This window comes from Muntiacus reevesi, chromosome 22 (assembly GCF_963930625.1).
Source record: "Muntiacus reevesi chromosome 22, mMunRee1.1, whole genome shotgun sequence".
NCBI classification, from domain to species: domain Eukaryota; kingdom Metazoa; phylum Chordata; class Mammalia; order Artiodactyla; family Cervidae; genus Muntiacus; species Muntiacus reevesi.
In genome coordinates, this window is record NC_089270.1 from 28265590 (window position 1) to 28281395 (window position 15806).

At 39.9% G+C, this 15806-nt stretch overlaps 1 protein-coding gene across 1 annotated transcript in view; it reads left to right on the plus strand.

The window, feature by feature from the left end:
• Positions 1–15454, plus strand: part of ADAMTS3 (ADAM metallopeptidase with thrombospondin type 1 motif 3) — a 263966-nt gene extending 248512 nt beyond the window's left edge. The window contains exons 18-22 of the mRNA XM_065914442.1: positions 575–740; positions 3804–3936; positions 6152–6359; positions 8119–8236; positions 12742–15454. Of these exons, the coding sequence (XP_065770514.1) occupies positions 575–740; positions 3804–3936; positions 6152–6359; positions 8119–8236; positions 12742–13301 (1185 nt within the window). The 3' untranslated portion in view covers positions 13302–15454. The remainder of the gene's footprint in view (positions 1–574; positions 741–3803; positions 3937–6151; positions 6360–8118; positions 8237–12741) is intronic.
• The last annotated feature ends 352 nt before the right edge of the window (positions 15455–15806 follow it).

A 15806-nucleotide genomic window follows, 5' to 3' on the forward strand; every position in this document is an offset into this window, starting at 1 on the left:
GCATTTAGAAATATATTTTCAAAGAATATTTACTGTCTTGGGAAATGTGTGACATGTTAAGTGAAATAAGCAAGACCAGAAAAGTATGTATGTGTACACACACACACTCACACACACAGACATATGCCAATATCTTGAGGTTCTATCCCAAAATAATAAAAGTGACTTTAGTTTTCTCTGGTTTAGTGGAATTATGGATGATTTTTATTTTCTTTATATTTTTTCGTGATGTCTATATTTTCTGGATGGAAGATTATTATCTTTATCACCATAACAGAAGTCTACTGTAAAGAGTAACAGTTAAGTACACTCAGGAGATATGTAATTTGAGGAACTCTAAATTGAATTTTATTGTATTTTTTTAAACTTTTTAATGTCAAGATACTTTATATATTTGCATTTTTTCTTAATCAAGACATACCTGTACTTTAGTGATAGAAAGAAAAAACTCTATTTTTAGAAACTACGTGAAAGTCTTCCAGTTTTAATAAGATATGTATTCTGAAATATTTGTCATTTTTCATTCAAATTTAAAACTCAGGCGATTTACATATCTATTTCATGTGTACGTTAGATTATCCCTCAGGAGAACGATACCCGCTCTAGCCTGACATATAAGTACATCATCCATGAGGACTCTGCACCTACAATCAACAGCAACAATGTCATCCAGGAAGAATTAGATACTTTTGAGTGGGCATTGAAGAGCTGGTCTCAGTGTTCCAAACCCTGTGGTGGAGGTAACAAATTGAACACATTTATTATATTAAAATGTAATTCATATGAAAGCCAATCTTCTTCCTTCTGCCTTAAGGATTGTGTCTAACTGAAGATACAACCTGGGAAACACCAGACGTAACCAGAACTTAAATATAAAGCATTTTGACTGAAATCTCAGGATCTACAAATGAGAGGAATCCACTCACATCAGTAGTAGACCATCTTAAAATTCCTTGGCCCTTCCCCTGTCTCATACCCATGCAGTGGTAACCCTTAGTCACTTTATTCTTTCCTAATTCTCCCAAACTTCTGTGTCCTTTGGTTCTTACCTTCCTTCTTCTCCACTTTGACTTTCCACACCTATGCATTGCTTTTCAGCATTAATAATGAAAGAGCTCTTAGTTGCACTATGTGCCAGATACGAATTTAAGTGTTTTATATTTTAATGATGAGTGACTCTAAGAGGTTGGTGCTATTTTTACCTCTGTCATACTGATGGGGAAACCGATGCCCAGGGAAGATCAGCACTGTAAGATACACACCCAGGTAGGTAGCCTGGCTTCTTCGTACCTGTTTGTACTGCATTCTGCTACCTGTCTCCTCTCTCTCTGGAGTAGATCCATTAAGCTCATCTCAGAGTTTCTGTCTTTCCCATCATCCGTTCCTCTAGTTTGGAACAACAAGTGCTCCACAATGGAGCTAGCCTAGACAGAATTCTCTCATCATAGTAACACTTAATGGTTGAAAACAAGAAATTACTCATTATAATAATGAATGCCTGGGTAAATATTTATACTTGTAAATTCAAAGATGTATTTTTAAAGATTTTTCTCTAGAAAGGACATACAGTGGTTTTAGATAATTAGTTAAAATGATACATTAGGCACTTTCTTAGTGGTTCAGTGGCTAAGATTGCACTTCTGCTGCAGAAGGCACAGGTTCAGTCCCTGGTCAAGGAACTAAGATCTGTGTGCCACGAGGTGTGGCCAAAAACTAAATAAAATAAAGATGATGCTTCATCTCTCACAAAGTGATTAAATTTGGATCCTCCTACTGCATCTGCCTGCAGTACAGGAGACCCAGGTTTGATCCCTGGGCCAGGAAGATCCCCCGGAGAAGGAAATGACAATCTACTCCAGTATTCTTGACTGGAAAATCCTATGGAAAAAGGAGCCTGGCAGGCGATAGTCCTTGGGGTCACAAGAGTTGGATACGACTTAGTGACTAAACCACCACCAGCCACCACTGCATCTTCAACATGTACTTGGTCGCAAGATTTTTCAGATACACCTTTTTCACATCTTCTAGATCTATTCCTCCCTCATCAGGTTCCCTTCTCGACTTTGAAAGGGAAGATTATTGCAGAAGTCTCTTAACTAACCAACTAAATTTGATATTCTTCATTTCTAGGTAATTTCTTGACTGGATGAAGGAATGAATGAGTAGAATTATATTCCCTGATTCAGATCCTTCTTTCTCTCAATATGTTACCCTGAAGACAAAACATAATTTATGTAATATTCTTGACCAAAGTGAAAACCTGAATCAAACCATTAGGAGACAGATAAACCCAGATTGTGGGACCTTTTACAAAACAACTGGCTTATCATCTGAAAAATATTAAAAGACAGAAAGAGATTAAAACTAGTCCTGATTAATTCCATGACAATTAAATGCAATGCATGATCTTTGATTGGAGAAACATTTTTATAGAGTACATTATAGGGCAATTGATAAATTTTGAATATCTTTATGTTAGATAATAGTGTTATATTTGTGTTAAATATTTTAAGAGTATATTGTGGTTATGTGGGAAAATGTGCTTGTTATGAGCTATATGCTGAGGTATTTAGAAGTGAGGAATCAAAATGTTAGCAACTTACTCTCAAAAGGTTCAGCAACATTTTATATGTAAATGTGTATGTGGTACTGGTTTAGTTGCTAAGTCGTGTCCGACTCTTGCGATTCCATGGACTGTAGCCTGCCAGGCTCCTCTATCCATGGGATTCTCCAGGCAAGAGTATTGAAGTGAGCTGCCATTTCCTTCTCCAGAGGATCTTCCTGGCCCAGGAATCGAATCCAGGTCTCCTGCATTGCAAGCAGATTCTTTACTGATATAATCTGTTTATTATATGTTATAATTAATATATATGATATAAAAATATGTATATCAAATATGCTGACATGGTAACAAAAGGTTAATCTAGGTGTAAGGCATATTCAATGTTCTTTCCTTACACTTTTTTAGACTTAAATTTTTCCAAAATTAAAAAATAATATATATATATATATTTTTAAACGTCCAAGTTGGTGCCTGGGGAGACGCTCAATAACTCCCAAGGTAAAGTCTAAACATTTGTCTGGCCCACAGGTCTTTTAAGATTGGATCCCATACTTCAGCCATTCAAAGAGTCCTGCAGTTTTCTATATCATTTCATTTGCTTGGAGTATTATTCTGCTTCATCCTCTTTGTTGTTGTTTAGTCGCTAAGTCATGTCCAACTCTTCTGGGACCCAGACACGGATACTGGAGTGGGTTGCCATTTCCTACTCCAGGGGATCTTCCCGACCCAGGGATCGAACTCAAGTCTTCTACAGGGGCAAGCAGGTTCTTTACCACTGAGCCACCAGTGAAGCCCATTCCCTTTACTGGTGCTGTCTGAACTTCAGGATTCTGCCCAGGGAAGTGTTGATCTTGTAAACATTCTCTGTCTCTCCTCCAGCTAAGGTAGAGAACTTCCCCTCTGTGTTCCTTTGCTGCCCTCTACAGTCAAGTATTGACATAGCTTTGTAGAAGCCTATGTCACTAGGTATGACGTAGTTTTCCTATCTGACTCTCTTACTAGACTGTATTTCAGGATCTAGTTCATTAACAAGCATGCAGTTGCTATTTAATACTTTATAATATTTGTTAAAGGATTTTTGATGATTTAATTTTTAATTATTTAATTTGCTTCTGGAACTAGAGCACCTAGAACAGTGCCTGGCTCAATAAATACTTGATGAATGAAATGAATGAATAAATGATCAAATAGGTGACAGAATGAATAAATGATTAAATCAAAAATATATTTTCCTCCCCAGGTTTCCAGTACACTAAATACGGATGCCGTAGGAAAAGTGATAACAAAATGGTTCATCGCAGCTTCTGTGAGGTCAACAAAAAGCCAAAACCTATAAGAAGAATGTGCAATATTCAGGAGTGCACACATCCACTGTGAGCATTTATTTTACCTGTCCTTATATACCAAGGATAAAATGAAAGGGATTTAAACGTCATTAGCTCTTTTTAGTTTTAATTTTATTTTTAGTCAAAGTTAATATGTGTACCTGCTTACAGTGATCAGATCATTTCACAGGAATTATATAAACCTTTAGTCCCGTGTTTTAACCATATTTCTGCTTCTCTATTTTATTGAGGTATAGTTAATTTACAATATTGTGTTAATTTCAGGTGTGCAAGAAAATGATTCCATTTTTTTCAGATTACCTGACTTTATAGGTTATTACAAGATATTGAATATAGTTCCCTGTACTACACAGTAAATCCTTTTTGCTTTTTTATTTTAGGTGTAGTAGTTTGTATCTCTTAATCCCATACTCTTAGTTTCTTCCTCCTCACTTCCCTTTCCCCTTTGGTCCATAAGTTTGTTCTCTATGTCTGTGAATCCGTTTCTGTTTTGTTTATAGATCTGTTTGTATGTGTGGGCTGTGCTTAGTCGCTCAGTCATGTCTGATTCTTTGTGACCTGATGGACTGTAGCCTGCCAGGCTCCTCTGTCCACGGGGACTCTCCAGGCAAGAATACTGGAGTGGGTTGCCATGCCCTCCTCCAGGGGATTTTCCCAACCCAGGAATCGAACCCAGGTCTCCCGCATTGCGGGTGGCTTCTTTACCACCTGAGCCACCAGATACTTGACTTTATCCTTCTTGGGTCTGCTGAGTTAATTACCATATATCCAGGTTTCCCTGGTGGCCAAAAGTACCTATACCTCTCATGTAATACCAATCTTCAAATGAGAGTCACTATTGAAGTCTTCAAAACTGAGTAAACTTTCTCAGTTGCCACCATTCATTCTTACTGTCAGTTGACAAACCAGGGCAATCTTAAACTCTGAAGAGCAAAGACTGCCAAGGTTTTCACTTGCTTATATTTTGGTGCTGCATGTATGGGCTTCCCAGGTGGCTCAGTCGTAAAGAATCTGCCTGCCAATTCAGGAGACACAGGTTCAATACCTAGGTTGGAGGAAAAAATGGCAACTCACCCCAGTATTCCTGCTTGGGGAATCTCATGGACAAAGGAACCTGGCGGACTATAGCCAGACCTGACTTAGTGGCTAAACAGCAACAACAAGCTCCGTATATACAGAAATTCTAAAAAATGCAGAGAGAAAGTAACTTTGGAAAGGACAAACAGTATGCTTCCATTACATTCTGACAGATTGATTAACTGGAGGTAGTCAATGGTGACAACCCTTTGGGATATATGTAATGAAGACCTGTCTGTAATAGTGTATCCATAGCTAATTTGGAGAGTGCTGGGACACTGACATTGAATTTGGATGTGAATTTGGGAATGTCCCCTAGGGAATCTTTTTAAAAATATCTGCTTGGAAATGTTTCTATCAGGTGCATTCGTGGACGTGGTTTCTGCTGAGGCACACAACTTTTATCAGGTCAATAAGGGCCTACATGGAGAACAAAATTTTTCAAACATAATGGATATGTCAGGTAGCCTTCACAGCAACAACCATAGAGATGGAACAGTAATCTCAGAATATTAAAATATGAGTAAAGTCATGAAGTAATGAAAAAGCAGTAGCAGTCAAATCAATTTGTCATGGCAGGGATCAGATGGACCCTTTTTATCTTTCCTTTGAGATATTTAACACCCTGAGGCAAAATAAGTTCATTGGCATCATATTTTTAGATTCCACATATCAGTGATATCATATGATATTTGTCTTTTTCTGACTTACTTCACTTCCTATGATAATCTCCAGGTCCGTCCATGATACTGTGTATGGTATTATTTCCTTCTTTTTTTGATGAGTAGTAGCAATCAGTAGACCACATCCTGTTTACCAGTGGGGGCTAGTTTTGAAAACTACCATCATGCCTGAATCTCAGGGGAAAACCTTAAGATGAGTTTCCAAAGCCCTCTGTAGATGATCCTTTTGGAAGAGAGAAGGTTGTGTCAGAGTCACCGGGGAGGCGGAATACCAAGGCCTAAAAAACAGAAGTGTCAGATCTATTTTTGTTAGAAAGTTGTAAGACTGATGCATCCAGATTTCTGAAGTGGCCCCCTGGGTGGCACCCCACCCAGAGAGCAGGAAGAAACCTAGGCTTACGGTGCAGGAAGGGGGGGCGCGCGGTGCACCGGGGTTGCCGTCGCGGACAGCGTCCCTTGAGCCCTCACCCCCACCCCTGCAGCTGGGCGGCGGAGGAGTGGGAGCACTGCACCAAGACCTGCGGCGCCGCCGGCTACCAGCTGCGCACCGTGCGCTGCGTGCAGCCGCTCCACGACGGCACCAACCGCTCGGTGAGCAGCAAGTACTGCGCCGGCGAGCGGCCCGAGAGCCGCCGGCCCTGCAACAGAGCGCCGTGCCCGGCCCAGTGGAAAACGGGGCCCTGGAACGAGGTGCGTGTGCGGACTCTGAGCGGCCGGGCAGCGGGGGAGGGAAGCGTGTGTGCAAACATGTGAAACATATTTTAATTTCGCTTCTGTATCCGGTGGGCTTTGTGTGAATGGAGAAGCTGTCACATTGTTTGGAATCAGTAAGCACCTGGGCATATTAAGAAAAAATGGTATTTTTAAAGTGTTTGCATGTAAGATTCATTGATGGGGGCAAACCACACTTGGATGCTTTGGGATACAAAGCTGTCTGAAAGGTGACTGATTTTCTAATATTAGTGTTGACCGCACTGTCCCTCCTAGATAAGTTTTAAATCCCTAACCTTGAGTGCAGGGCCTTGCCCTGTGTGACACCCCACTCTTTGTGTGTGTGTGTGTGTGTGTGTGTGTGTGTGTGTGTGTGTGTGTTTAATTGAGGTATAATTGATACACCACTACCTTAGATTCAGGTGTACAACTTAATGATTTGGTATTTGAATACATTGCAGAATGGTCACCAACAATAAATAAATAAATCCCACAATCTCGTCTTGATCCATCTTCCTGTATTCCACCTCTTTGTCCCAGTCTGAGGAAACTGTGGAAGGAAACTTCACTGTTCCAAAGACCAACTGGTTGGAGCCTCCTCCCTTCTGGCTGGCTTGCCCTTCCCTCTCTGCCTATCTGACCATCTGCCCATCACCCATCAAGGCTCAGCTGCATGGTCCAAAATGCCATCTTCCAGGGGTGCCTTTTCTGCAGTCCTTCCTCTTCATTCCAAAAGCAGAAGCCTACCAATGACTTGCTGATCACAGCAGTGTATCACAGCTCCTGTCTTTGAGCCTGTGCTCAGCCCTAGTCCAAGCATTTCTCAAAATAAATAAATAAATAAATAAATAAATAAAGTACTTTGCTTCCCGAGTGCCCAGGTGGTGCCTGTCTGAATAATGTCTGTTTGGTGACTGGCTGAATCAGTGTCTCCGTCCTTGTATTAACCACAGATCTTTGATGCTTCTAAAGATTCCAAATAAGGAATTATGGGGCCATAGAAGAGTGGCTAGGAGGACAGGAACTCAAAAAAGCAGATAGGGAATGAAAGAGGAAGTGGAGAGCAGAGCCAGGATGGAAGGAACAAGCCAATGAAGGTTCCCTGCCCAGGACTAGAAGAACTCACCTCTCATTCTCTTCAGAGCCCTGGAACAAGACTTCTTCCTCTACAGATCCTGCCTAGATCAATAGCATGGCCGTCTCTGGACTTAGTTCTAGAGCAGTTAGCCCCTTCCTTAAATAAATGAATTTGTGGGAAGAGTAATAGTAGTTCGAACACAGCACATGAGTCAGTTTGCCATCTGTAAGGAAGGTGAGAGAAGGGGAAGCTCAATCCCAGATCCGCTCCCTGAAAATGGATTCCACCACTGGTTTTAGGAACTGGCCGAAGGTGTTAACACTGTAACAATGACTTCTTCAGCATCAAATGCTTCCTAAGTGCCAGACTTACCTGCTTTACATACATTGTTTCCTTTGCCTTCATTTACTCCAACTATTCTGTGAGGCTTTCAGAGGAAGAGCAGTGTTCCCAGGCTGGTGAAGGATGGAGCCAGGGTATAAACAGGATTCTCTGTCTCCAAAGTCACTGTAACACTGCGCAGCAGAGAAGGAACCCCAGCGCGGTGTATGCATGTATGCTTGTGCATGCCTGTGTGTGCCTGAGTGTGCACGTGGGGGAAGGAAGGAAGGCCGTCTTGGTGGAGTAAAACGTCTACAATCATAGCCTTTGTTTCCGTAGTGTTCAGTGACCTGCGGTGAGGGAACAGAGGTGAGGCAGGTCCTCTGCAGGGCCGGTGACCACTGCGACGGGGAGAAGCCTGAGTCTGTCCGAGCTTGTCAGCTGCCTCCCTGTAATGGTAGGTGTGACCCTGATTGATTTCACTGTTCTGACCATGGTTCACTTTTTTCTTTATTTTGATTTTTTAATTAATTCATTTATTTTAATTGGGAAAATTACTGTGATGGCTTTTGCCTTATATCAACATGAATCGGCCATAGGTATACACGTGTTCCCCCCATGCTGAACCCCCTCCCCGCCTCCCTCCCCTACCCTATCACTCTAGGTTGTCCCAGAGCATCAGCTTTGGGTACCCTGCTTCATGCATCAAACTTGCACTATGACTATGTTTTTGAGCCTCAAAAAAGGAGAATTTCCTTTCGGGACAAGCTCTGGAATTCCCATTTACTTATTGAAAAATAACTTTAGGAAAACATACTTGATATATTAGCCTAATACAGGTCTTTAAGATGGGTGTCTGAGGCAGTATCCCCTCCAGTTAATTACCATCACCACTGCAGCCTCCATGGTCCCCAGTGGACGGTAATGCTGGGGTAAGGGCTGTATCATGTATATGAAGTTTCTGTCAATCTGTGTTTCTAGAAGAATCTACTTCTTTCCTCTCTGATTTTCTTTATAAATTCACATTATTGTTAAAGGCATCATAATGGAGAATGTTTTGCAATGTTTTACTAAAATTATTCAGTTGAGACATGCAGATGATAAATGTCATTCACAAAGCTGTTGTCAATACCTGCATCCATATCCATGAAAGTGAAAGTCGCTCAGTCATGTCCGACTCTTTGCAACCCTTTGGACTGTACAGTCCATGGAATTTTCCAGGCCAGAATACTGGAGTGAGTAGCCTTTCCCTTCTCCAGGGGATCTCCAGGGGATCTTCCCAACCCAGGGATCAAACCCAGGTCTCCCGCATTGCAGGCGGATTCTTTACCAACTGAACCACAAGAGAAGCCCAGGAATACTGGAGTGAGTAACCTATGCCTCCTCCAGTAGATCTTCCCAACCCAGGAATCGAACTGGGGTCTCCTGCATTGCAGGTGATTCTTTACCAATTGAGCTATGAGGGAAGCCCAAATATTCAACAAACGTGCTTGCAAAATAGGCACCTTGTATCTAGCCTAAAATTTGCTTGACCTATTCCTTCAGTATTGCAAAAACAGAGTCTCTTTTCTTTATTTTAAAGTGCAGATCTTGCTCAATTTAAAGGAGAGTTGTATCCTGATAAACTCATTCTGAGTTGAAAATACATTCAGTCAAAAATGCATCTAATACAACTAACTTACAGAACAGGACTTCCAAGGTGGCTCAGTGATAAAGAACCTGCCTGCCAATGCAAGAGATGTAGATTCCATCCCTAGGAGGGGAAGAGTCCCTGAAGGAGGAAATGGCAACCCACTCCAATATTCTTGCCTGGAGAATTCCATGGACAGAGGAGCCTGGTGGGCTAGGGTCGCAAAGAGTCAGACCTGACTGAGCATGCATGCATATGTCATTGCATGTACACAACTTACTGAACACCATGCCCTAGCCTTAAACATGCTCTTAACACTTACGTTAGCCTACACTTGGGCAAAATCATCTTAACTCAAAGCCTATGAATAGTTTTCTGGGTACAGTATGATTAAAAGTCATTTGCCCTGGTGATCACCTGACTGACTGGCAGCTGTGGCTGCTGCCCTGCCCAGCATCACGAGAGGATCGTTCCATTTATCACTAACCCAGAAAAGATCCAAATTCAAAATCTGAAGTACAGTTTCTACTGAATGTATATGGCTTTCACGCCATCGTGAAATCCATAAATCAAAAGTGGAACTGTCATGAGTCCGGGATGTCTGTATAATTCAATTTGCTGTTGTAATAAATAGCATATATTGGATGGTTTCCGCTTCTATAGCTCTGTCTCCTCCTTCTTCCTCTTCTGTCGCTCTCTACATCTGCCTGTGTGCTGTCTGTCTCATCTTGTGTCTCCACTTCACTCTCCTCTCGTTTCCTCTGTGGGTCTCACTCCCTGTTCCTGATTTGCTGGCAGCTGCTGTTTGTGGGTTGCTCACTTTCTGTGTGGGTTGCTCACCCCACACGTGCTTTTTCCCACTCACTTTTTCTTCTCTCCCTCTCTCACTCACTCTCTTCCTCTCCTAGTCTCCCTTCCTCCTCCTCATCTCTCTCTTTCTCCTGCTGTCTCTTTCCCTTTCCTCTTGTCTGTCTCCCCATGTCTTCCTGACTCTTCTTTTTCTTCATTTCCCTCTTTTTCTCTCTGACACCCCTCCTCCTTCCCTTTCTGGCGCATGTGTCTAAGAGTGTCCTTCTTTCTCCTCCACTTTCGTCTCTCCTTTCCTCCCCCTCCCTGTCTCTGCCACTCCTCCTCTGTCTCTCCATCTTCCCATCTCTTACTTTCATCCCCCTCTCTTGTCTTCCCCGCCTTCTTTCTCTCCCAGCCCCCCATGTCCCTTCCCTTCTGACTCCCCATGCCTGTCTCTCTCTCTCTCTTCCTATTCTCCCACTGCCTGTCTAATCTTCCGAAGTAACCTTATGAATTATTTCTCTGCATATTTTTCTTTGATAATGTGGGGTGGCATGAGCAAGTATGACCATGAGGGGGAGACAAAGGACTTACATACTTAATCATTTTTCTCTGGAAAGTATATTTGAAAGTTCAAAGCAGAAGTCAAAGCCAAAAGAACAAATTTACCTACTGAGAAGCTGTCACCATATTTTGCTCATGTAAGTGTTACTGTCAGAAGGCTAAACACTTTGTGAGTAAGCTTTATTGCTCTTAATAACTGGTAGAGCTGTATATTTCTGCAAGTATGCCCAATTGTCAGCAGGTATGTGCTTGATTCTCTTCCTTAATCCAAAAGAAAATATTATAGGCATAGAAAGACAAAAGCATAGAAAAAATAATTTGGATACGATAAGGGATTGATACTTGACGTAAAACCATTAATTTGCAGGAATTTGCAACCTAATTAAGATTACAAGCTAATTCATTTGTAGTATGAGATATTCAAATGCATCATATTGTGTCATAGGTATGTAAATGTCAGGCAAAAACAAGTCATCTTAGAGTTTGGGAAGTGTACATGACATTCTAACTCTAACAAAGGTGATAAGGTTAATCTCTATTGGTCTTGCCAGCTGACCCTCCTTTTTTGATTCCCCCCCCCAAACTTTAGAAAAGGGATTCAATTGCTTTGGCAAGTTATATAGCAAGTTCCTTAACTAGCGATGTAGAATTACCCAACATTACATTGTCATTGTGATTGTATTACATAAATGCCACAATTTATAATTCTTTGCATTTATTATTTGGATATGAGATCTATATTCTGTGTTGGATTATGTATATGGGCTCTGCAAAGAATATGCCCTGGAATGGCTGAAAAGAAGTACAGACTTTTTCTGAACTTAACGTTTGGATTTTTTGAAATCTAATTCTTACAACTTATGATTAATAAAATTTCAAAATAATGGAAATAGTATGTACAGACACACCTACCAAGTGTTTTATAAGTGGTACTTAGTATTCTTTAAAGTGCTATCAATTTAATAAAATTAACCATGTATTATTCATAAGAAAGTTGGCACATGTTACCCAGATTTGTGCTTTCAGATAACAAATAACCTGAGAACATTCAATGGTAAACAGGAAACTGTTGCTTCACTCTGGAGAATATTCTCTAAATCAAAATTCTATCTTGATTTTTCTTTTAGTAATATAGTTTCAAGATTTAATATGTTCCAACAGATCGTTAGTACTTTTTATTTTCAATTTAAACTTAATATGGAGACTACTCTATCATAAAGACAAAACTATCATAAAATTTTAAAAAACAGATGCCTCTCTCTGTCTTAAAAGTATGATAAAACAAATTCAATATTCTATTTTTTAAAATCAGAAATACATTCCTAAGAAGAAAAAAATACCCTTGATCTGAAGACTCTTGATGGGGATGTGAAAGTGCTGGTCAATTCAAGTGCTTTGCACAGAGAGGAGAACTTTTTAAGTAAATTTATTCTAATATTCATATTTTAACGCAAAGGCTCATGTGGAAAACACCTATCAATGTTAGATCTTAGTTAAATCTTTTTATATTCATAAATGATTTTCATGCCTTTCCTCCTTTTATTTATTTTTAGTTCCATTTATTTTTATATTTAAAATAAAATATAGTCAGCATACAGTATTATGTCATTTCATAATGAAATGAGGACCACAGTAAGTCTGTGCCCATACAAAGCTATCACCGTATGACTGGCCATTTTCCTTGTGCTCTTTGGGACATCCCTATGGCTTATTTATTTTGTAATTGGAGGTTTGTACCTCTTAATCTCCTTCACCTATTTTGCCCCTCCCTTAGCAACCACTCCTTTGTTCTCTGAATCTATGATTCTGTTTTTTTGTTTTGTTCTTTTTTAGATTCCACATATAAGTGAGTTCATACGATATGTATCCTTCTCTGTCTGTCTGTTTCACTTGGCATAATGCCCTCTAGCTCCATGTGTATTGTCCACCGTTTATGTTTGGACATATGTCTCATTTTGTTTTTCTTTGAATCTCTGTAGATGAGCCATGTTTGGGCGATAAGTCCATATTCTGTCAAATGGAGGTGCTGGCACGATACTGCTCCATACCAGGTTATAACAAGTTATGTTGTGAGTCCTGCAGCAAGCGCAGTAGCACCCTGCCACCGCCGTACCTCTCAGAAGCTGCTGAAATTCACGATGATGCTATCTTTAACCCCAGTGACCTCCCTGGATCTCTAGTGATGCCTACATCTTTGGTTCCCTACTATTCGGAGACCTCTGCTGAAAAGAAGAAATCTTTGAGCAGAATCTCTTCCATAGCAGGTCCAAATGAGCATGCTGCTTTCAGGCCAAACGTTAAATCCAATGGTGCTAACTTATCCCAGAGGCAAGCACAGCCAGCAGAAGATAAAACTCTGGGACCGGCCTCCCCACCCACCAAGAGTGGCCACCTCAGTTCATCTCCACAACTGGCTGCTGCCCGCTTCCTTGCAGCCAGTGATTCCATAGGTGCTTCTTCTCAGGCAAGAACCTCAAAGAAAGATGAAAAACTTATTGACAAGAGACGTCCGCTAAGATCATCCACGTTGGAAAGATGAGCAAGTGAAGCCAAAAGGCTCGACGTCAGTGAAAAATCTGGAGGACCTGCCTCTCTCCATGGTGCATACAGCTTGTTTAAAGTGGAACTCTCCATAAATCATCAGCTCATTTTGTCTGTGAGTGGAAGAAAAAAAAGTGCTGGTTCACTTTCTAGTTGCTTTCGTCCTCCTTTTGTTCTGCCTCGACTCATTTACCAGAATTCATTGGAAGAAAGCACCAAAGATTATTGACCGGAGGAAAGTAAGTTGCTAGGTGTGTGGGTCATTTTCTAAAGCAGGAAGGGGACTGGAACCAATTGTGCATATCAGCTGATTTCTTTTTTAATTTTAAAAAATTACAGTAAAAAGAAAAAAGAGGTGCCAATGGTTTACACTTTAACAAAAAGTTTTGGAGCAAAGAATTCTTAGACTTGTATTCCTATTTATCTATATTAGAAATATTGTATGAGCAAATTTGCAGCTGTTTGTGTAAATACTGTATATTGCAGAAATCAGTATTATTTTAAGAGATGTCTCAACTGATTGTTTACTGTGTTACATTTCTGGATGTTCTAGGTGCCTGTCATTGAGTATTGCCTTATTTGACATTGTATGAGTTGATTTTCAAAGGAGAATATTACAAAGAAGTTAGAATCGCAGCTACTGACAATACAAAGGGTTGTGTTGTGAGGTTTTGTTTGATCAACAATGTGACACGTAAATTAAAGAAAAAAAATAGATAAGCTGCAGATACTACCTTCCATCCTTTAAATAAAGAAGAATAAGATTAGTGTCTTAGCATACTTGTAGTCACAGGGAACAGAGACCATAAATGAGCCCATGCAAGACAAAAGAGAAACCCTTTAACCGGGGCTTCAGTAGACACCATTGATTTTCCTCTGTTCTTGTGTTGTTTTTAATCGTCCCATTGTTGACATATACAAATGTGTATACTCGATGTACTGTAATAATAATGACAAATGTTCTGAGATCATTTGTATGTTGGTAGCTGAGAAAAGCATCATGAAACTAGATTAACACTCAAATAGAGCAGGGCTGTAGGGCTCTAGAAGCATGTTCAAGAAAGTATTTGTCAATGGTTACGATATTTATTTTCTGCATGGTTCATATTCACATGCTCACAACCACAATGCATCTGACTGCAATAATGTGCTAGTAATTTATGTCAGTGATCACTTTACTTACAGTGAAGCCAGAAATTCCAGGGAGTAGATGTAAAGTATCTGTATATAGAATTCAGAACTGAAGATATTTATTAAAATTTGATTTTTTTTCTTGATAGTATTTTTATGTACTAAATATTTACTCTAATACCAATGACATATTTTGGTAAACTAGAGAGACATAACTAGAGCTGCATGCTTTGTTCTGTACATAGAGGAGGAGTTTAAGCAAACTAAAGCAGCCAAATCAAAGAACTAAATTTGAACAAAATTGATGTTATGCAAACCTTTTGCAATTTTAGAGGACTTGATGCAAAGTTGGTAACTTGTTCCCCTTCAATGAAACATAAAAATGTATGGGCTCAGAGAGCTAGCTGTTTAATGAAATAGTAAATTAGGAATACCAGAAAAGAAGTATGTGAAAGAAATGAGTACTTCATGAATTACACTTAAAAGGAAAAAGAAAGATAAAAGTTGTCAGCATAATGATTTTGAAGTCAGTTCCTGAACCATCTAAAAATACCGTTTGCAAACTAAAATGAAGATATGTTAACCTCTCAACACAGGGAATGTGCAAAAACTTTTTTCATTTTAATCATGGTAAAAATAACAGCTTCACCTATTGACTCTATACCTCTAAAGAATCGCTGCTACTTGGTGCAAGACTTTTGAAGGGCAAATGAATTAGGTGAATTCCAGATTGTAAATCTCTGAGCCTCAAGCAGAGTCTTTTTTTTTTTTTTTCCCTAAAATTTCAGAATGAAATTCTCCCTAGTTCGCTTGCGTGTGCATGCATCTAGTCCACAGGGGATTACAAAGAAAGCTGGTCACACACATACACCTCTCATAAAGATGTATATATTCATTATACTTCTGATCTTTGAGCTTCCTTTTCTACTAAGCTAAAAATTCCTTTTTATCAAAGTGTACACTACTGATGCTGATTGTTGTATTGGGAGCACGTAGCAATAAAAATGTTAACAAAGTCTAGACCTGGCTCAATTGAAATTTTTATCATCCCTGAGTAATGGTAACCAAGTTCTTTCCTCCTACAAAGTGAAATGATGTCAAGTTCAATTACTACTTGTACTTTCTCCAAAGGGGCTCAAAGAAAGTGTCAGGGTCTCTTCTTTTCACATTGGGGTGTATCATAATATTTTTTAAAAAAGAAAATAAGAGGTTATGATGTGACTTTTTTTGCCTAAGTCCATTCCACAGAACTTGAAGAGAGAGAAAGTGGCAATAACGCTAGTGGGATAAGACGGAAAAGGGGATCCTTCTAGTTTTAAAATGTGTCAACTCGGGATAGTTTTCAAAAAGCTGCCATCAGCTCTGAACCATG